At 54.2% G+C, this 6,000-nt stretch overlaps 1 protein-coding gene across 1 annotated transcript in view; it reads right to left on the reverse strand.

Annotated features, from left to right (window-relative positions):
- The window catches only part of SH3KBP1 (SH3 domain containing kinase binding protein 1), a 339,627-nt gene extending 336,735 nt beyond the window's left edge, over positions 1-2,892 (reverse strand). The window contains exon 1 of the mRNA XM_008154559.3: positions 2,633-2,892. Coding sequence (XP_008152781.1) covers positions 2,633-2,636 — 4 coding nt within the window. The 5' untranslated portion in view covers positions 2,637-2,892. The remainder of the gene's footprint in view (positions 1-2,632) is intronic.
- Between the last annotated feature and the right edge of the window lie 3,108 nt (positions 2,893-6,000).

A 6,000-nucleotide genomic window follows, 5' to 3' on the forward strand; every position in this document is an offset into this window, starting at 1 on the left:
CAAGCGTCCCTGGGTCCGGGTGAGACCATGCGTCCCTGGATCCGGATGAGGCCTCGTGCACCTAGGCCCGGGTGAGCCCAAGTGGCCCTGGGTCTGGGAGAGGCCAAGCGTCCCTGGGTCCGGGTGAGACCATGTGTCCCTGGATCCGGATGAGGCCTCGTGCACCTAGGCCCGGGTGAGCCCAAGTGGCCCTGGGTCTGGGAGAGGCCAAACGTTCCTGGGTCTGGGTGAGACCATGTGTCCCTGGATCCGGGTGAGGCCTCGTGAACCTAGGCCCGGGAGAGGCCACGTGCCCCTGGGTCTGGGAGAGGCCAAGCGTCCCTGGGTCCGGGAGAGACCATGTGTCCCTGGATCCAGGTGAGGCCTTGTGAAACTAAGCCCAGGTGAGGCCACGTGCCCCTGGGTCTGGGAGAGGCCAAGCGTCCCTGGGTATGGGTGAAGCCAGATCCTGGGTCCGGGTGAGGCCTTGCGCCCCTGGATCCATCCGGGTGAGGCTGGGTCCCAGGCCCGGGTGAGACCACGCGCCCCTTGGGTATGGGTGAGGCCACGTGCCCCTTAGTCCAGGTGACGCCGTGCCCCTGGGTTCGGCCGAGACCAAACCAGAGGGAGTCGGACCTCCATTACCACCATTTGTCCACCATCCAGAGCTGAGGGGTCAGTGCTGACATGTACACATAAGGAACTACTGGTCATCGAAATTGGGTCTCAAAAGAACTGTTGGTCCAGGGGGAAGCTCGCTACAGATTGATTCATTTGCCTGTCAGCATAACTATTATTGCTCGTCTCACATTCAGTTCTTATTAGTATATATCTAGTGACATTTGATCTTGTTCATCTAGAGGAAATGATGAACAACATAGACTGAGGAACAAGAACAGAACCAGAAGTAAGGAGGCATCAATCGGACTATCGGGCCTCAGAGGGAGGATAGGAGAGGGTAGGGGGAGGGTGGGGGGAGGGGGAGAGTTCAACCAAAGGACCTGCATGCATGCATATAAGCCTATCCAACGGTTAAGTTCAACAGGGGATTGGGGCCTGCGTGGGGAGAGGGGTGGGATGGGAATGGGGGGATGAGGACAAATATGTGACACCTTGATCAATAAAGAAATTAAAAAAAAAAAAAATGAGAATGTGGAGCTAAGTGTTTTGTCTTCCACAGAGTAGGAAGGTTTCATACTCCTTCCTTCATTCATTCACTCAATAAATATTTATTTGGGGTCTGCTCCGTGCCGGGCAGCACAGAAGAGGTCTAAGCAAAAACGGGGCAATACAGCACTGTCCCTATGGCCATGGAGCTTATAGTAGGGGAGATAAATGTTAAACAAACTCAAAGAAATATGGAATGCTGCTCTACACAAAAGAAAAGGTGCTATGGGAGAAAGGGTAACAGAGAAACTACTTTAGACTGGGGTGGGGAGAGGATCAGAGAAAGGCACTAAGAAAAGTGACACTAAAGCTGAGAGACCATCAGATCGCCACCACTTTAGAAAAGGAAAACCTGTTTTTGACAAGTGACCAGAAATAGGATTTTAACTTTGCGGATCAACAACGTACTGGGCTAAACGTCCCCTTTCCAGTTCAACTGTCTCCGTGGGCATCCTGTGATTGCTCGCCTATCACTTTCTGACTAGCCTACCCAAATCAGAAAGGTCTCACTTTATTATATAATTTATTATGATCTACAGCCGTCTTATGCTTGGCCTAGAAACACCCCAAAATAACCTGCCAGAGGCATGAAAAACAGAGACTGGCTGCCCCCCAGAATATTGGCTGGGTGGACCAAACGTTTAATAGCCAGGGCAGTCACAAATCCTTTGCCCTGTAAAGTGTCAGGTCCTCTGGCCAGCAAGGTGGCTTCAATGCTCTGGGGTCTATAGAAGATGAGACATGGGACGTGGGGGGAAGGCAGGCGGGTTTAGGGTTAGTTGCATACTTGGAACTGATGTTTGATCAGTAAATCCAGGACTGGATCACTGTTTCCAGTTCCTCCAGCCTGCACTTAGAGGATGTGGGAAGTGGCCTTTGAGCACCTTGGAGCGGATAGCTCCCTGAGCTGGAGGAAGGAAGGCAGGCAGAGAGGGGGGTCAGGACCTGCAGGAAGAGGGGCTCCCAGGACCCCGAGGATGGCACGCCAAGCTGGGTGTTGGGGCGTTTCCCACCCGCCACCACGCCAGCCCCCAGCAAAGGCAACCTGGTCCCCCGCCGCCCCAGACCCCGAGCATTGGGCTTCGCTCGCAGCAGGCGAGGCAAGTACCGCGAGCCCCACGCAAAGCAGGAACCCACCAGCTCCGGGTACCCGCGCCTTCAGTGCAGAGGAGGCGAGAAAATGGCCAAGACCAAACTCTCCCCGCCCACCCGAAAAGCCAACCACACCCCCTGCATCCCTCAGCCCAGCCGCCCCGGGCCGGCCCCCGCAGTCCTCAGCTCAGGCCCCCGCGAGGTTCGGGGACATGGGCGCGAGTGGGAGTGAATGGGGGTGCGCAAGGCAGGCAGGACGCCCACCACGGTGTCACCCATCGGGGCCCTACCCCGGGGCGCCCTGCCTGGCTTTGCGGTCCTGAATGAAACAGGCGCGCCGCCCTCAGGCTTAGATGGGCACCGGGCGTTTGGGGGCGGGTGGCCCCCCACTCACCCATTGGCGTCGAGCCGGGCCGGGCCGCCGAGGCAGCGTGAAAGTTGGCGGAGGCGGGCGCGGGGATCGAGGCGCGGGGGTCGGGGTGCGGGAGTCTGGGCGCGCCGGGACCGGGGCGCGGGGATCGGGACGCGGCGGCTGGGCAGGCTTCCTCCTCAATAGCGGCGGCCACGGCGGCTCAGCGCCGCCCGCTGCTGCCTCTGCTGCTGCTGTCGCGGCTGCCCCGGGGCGACTCCTGCTGCTGCTGCTGCATCGCGGCCCGCTGCGCCCGGCTGCGCCGGGTTTCCTGCTCCCCGCGAGTGGAAATTGCGAAAAAAAAAAAAAAAAGCACCGCCCAGCCCAGCGCCCGGCAGCCGCGGCCCCGCCACCCGCTCTCCCCTCCTCCTCGCCGCCGCGGAGCTCCTGCGGCTCCGCCTGCCGGGGACGCGCGGCTGCCGGGGCGGGGGCGTGGTCAGGGGGCGGGTCTCTGGGCGGGGCTTGCGAGGGGGCGGGGCGTCCTTGCGGCTGCGGCGCTCGGGCGTCCCCGCCTCACCGCCCCCTAGGGAGGAACCCAGCTCCGCGTGAAGCTGACCCGCACCCGCGGTGGCTCAGCTAACGCCCCAGGAAATGCCGCGAGACTCCTCGAGACCTGAGGAGATGGGGGTGCGTGGGGGAGGCGGGTGTCCGAATGGAGGGGCACGTGGGAGCCAACCGCGAGGGCGCGCCAGGGGGTAGTTCGGGCGTGGGGAGGTGAGACGATGGGCAGGTGAGGGAACGAACACCTGCTGAGGGTGATGGATGGTATCCCCGGGGGGGGGGGTCGAGGCAACGCAAAATAAGGCTTCACAGAAGGGGCTGTTGGGAAGGAGGGAGAAGGGGTCCCTATAGACCAGTGGGAGAGATGCAGCGTGGGAACGGCAGCCCAGGTGCGAGTTTGCACGTAGGCGGTGGTGGGATGGAGATGCTGAAAGACAGAGGAGGGCGCAGCGGTAACAGCGTGGTGGGCGCTTCTCCCGGCTGGCTCCTGAGCCCCGTGTCTGGGCCAGGTGGGGTTCCTTGGCTGGGCAATGTTCCCAGGCTCGGATGGTGTTTCCAGGAACATACTAAGGCAAAGGCTAGCTCCCTCGCCAAAGGGCATCATTGTGCCATATTTACCCCTAGCCCTGTGCAGCCCACCCTTGAGTGGGCACTAAAATGAAAATAGGGGATTCATGGCTAACTCAGGAACTCCTTTCTGGGTCCATTCACCACCACACCTTTCACCATACTCTGCCAGCCACCACATTCATTTACCGACCCGTTATTTTCTTTTCCCTTTCCACCATCTGGTGGTAGGAAGATATAGTGAAATAAATGGGAGACATTCAGGAAGAGAGAAAATAAGACAATCAAACAATAAATCATTGGTCCCTGAAAAATAGAGAAGACTGGGGGGTAGTGGACCCACAGGTGGCAAATCAAAGCTGACCCCCTACTCAATATAGGGCTGTCTTCATACCTCACCTATGATGTTGGGGCAACTCTTGTGAATTGGCTACATCCTGGGATTTCTGCAAAAAAGATGTTCTTATAACAGTTTCATTAGCTTTAAAAGAAAAAAAAAACACCTCAGCATCAGGGTCTTAACAAACGAGATCGGTAGCATCAGCTTTCTAAATACTTTTCTTGTGTGTCAGAGCAATCTAAACGGAAGACTAATCCAAGAGCAGAAGACCCATCCACACAGCTGCTGAGGAGGTAATAATGGCATCAATGGCAGAATCCTGAGGAACATGGAAATTAAGAATCTGAAGTGTTGAAGGTCCAGGTGGATACTCAGTTTTATACCTGCTCCAGGCACTGTGGCACGTCACTCATTACATGCCTTGGCATATCAGGGCGATGAGGCCTTGTGGTATGACAAGTGAGTTGACAAACCCTGAAACTCGTAGAGCCTGGCTAAGGGACTTCCATTTTCTTGAGCCTCACGCAGAAGAACTGTCTGGGGTCTGCCCAATTTCAGAAGTGGTTCTCCTTCCTAAGGCCAGAGTTACTGGGCCACTTTATCCCACTCTAAAATGGGCTCGGAGCCTTGAAAGTGAGCCTATTTCAACATGGAAAGAGCTGCTCTGGACTTATGGTGGACCAGCATCTTGATGCTGAGGATTCTGGGATGCCATGGCTTCCCAGAGCAATGGGTGCAAAGTCTTTGAACATCGTTGATGATACCCACCATGGCTTCAGTTACCTGGATGTGGCAAAGGCCAGTACACCTAAACCAGCAAAGTGGTGGCTGAACTCTGTGGGGCTCAGGAAAAAAAACCAGCAGCTTGTCTTATGTCTTGCTTAATCTAACTCATCTCTCTGTCTGACATGAGAAGTCAGCCTTCTTGTTTACTTTTTTCCCCAGCTTCACATGGGCGCACACAGATCACCTGAACATTTGTGTCTTATTTTGGCTCCTGTCTATGTCAGAGCATACCTTTTCCTTCTTGATCCAGAGTAATGTGTCCCTACTCCTTGATCTGGTTATGCTTTCTGAATTGACAAATCTGTCATTTTATCATTAAAAAAAAAAAAGACTGCCTGGTCTGCATGGATCAGCAGTTGAGAGTTGACCTATGAACCAGGAGGTCATGCTTCGATTCCCAATCAGGGCACATGCCTGGGTTGCAGGTTCCATCCCCAGTGTTGGGCATGCAGGAGGCAGCCAATCAGTGATTCTCTCTCATCATTGATGTTTCTATCTCTCGCTCCCTATCCCTTCCTCTCTGAAATCAATAAAAATATATATATTTTTAAAATAGACCAATGGCACCCTAACTGGTTTGGCTCAGTGGATAGAGCACTGGCCTGCAGACTAAAGGGTCCCAGGTTCGATTCCGGTCAAGGGCATGTACCTTGGTTGCAGGCACATCCCCAGTAGGGGGTGTGCAGGAGGCAGCTGATCGATGTTTCTCTCTCATCGATGTTTCTAACTCTCTATCCCTCTCCCTTCCTCTCTGTAAAAAATCAATTAAATATATATTTTTTAAAAATAGACCAATGGCAAGACAACTTTTAAAAAAATTCCTGATCTGTGCCCTAATTGTAATGCCTTACGTAAACTAACTTGTATCAGTTCTACTCAAAACACTACAAATGTTTTCACTTGAAATTTTTCTAAATTACAAAAATGGGTATTTGCTCCCCCTACCCCCATACACACACACACTTATTGTTTTGTTCTTCGTTCTTCTGAATTGTTCCTATTGTCTTTTCATTTTCCTTTGAGAAATTTTTGCTGACCAGCAGTGCAAGGGAAGTTCATATGAGGATTCAAATCCAGCCGCTAATAAGAATAGACGTGCGATTCCTCATCCCACCACCCTCTTACAAGAACGTTTTTTAAACAGAATAGTTAGTGCAAT

Source organism: Eptesicus fuscus, chromosome 1, assembly GCF_027574615.1.
Source record: "Eptesicus fuscus isolate TK198812 chromosome 1, DD_ASM_mEF_20220401, whole genome shotgun sequence".
NCBI classification, from domain to species: Eukaryota; Metazoa; Chordata; class Mammalia; order Chiroptera; family Vespertilionidae; genus Eptesicus; species Eptesicus fuscus.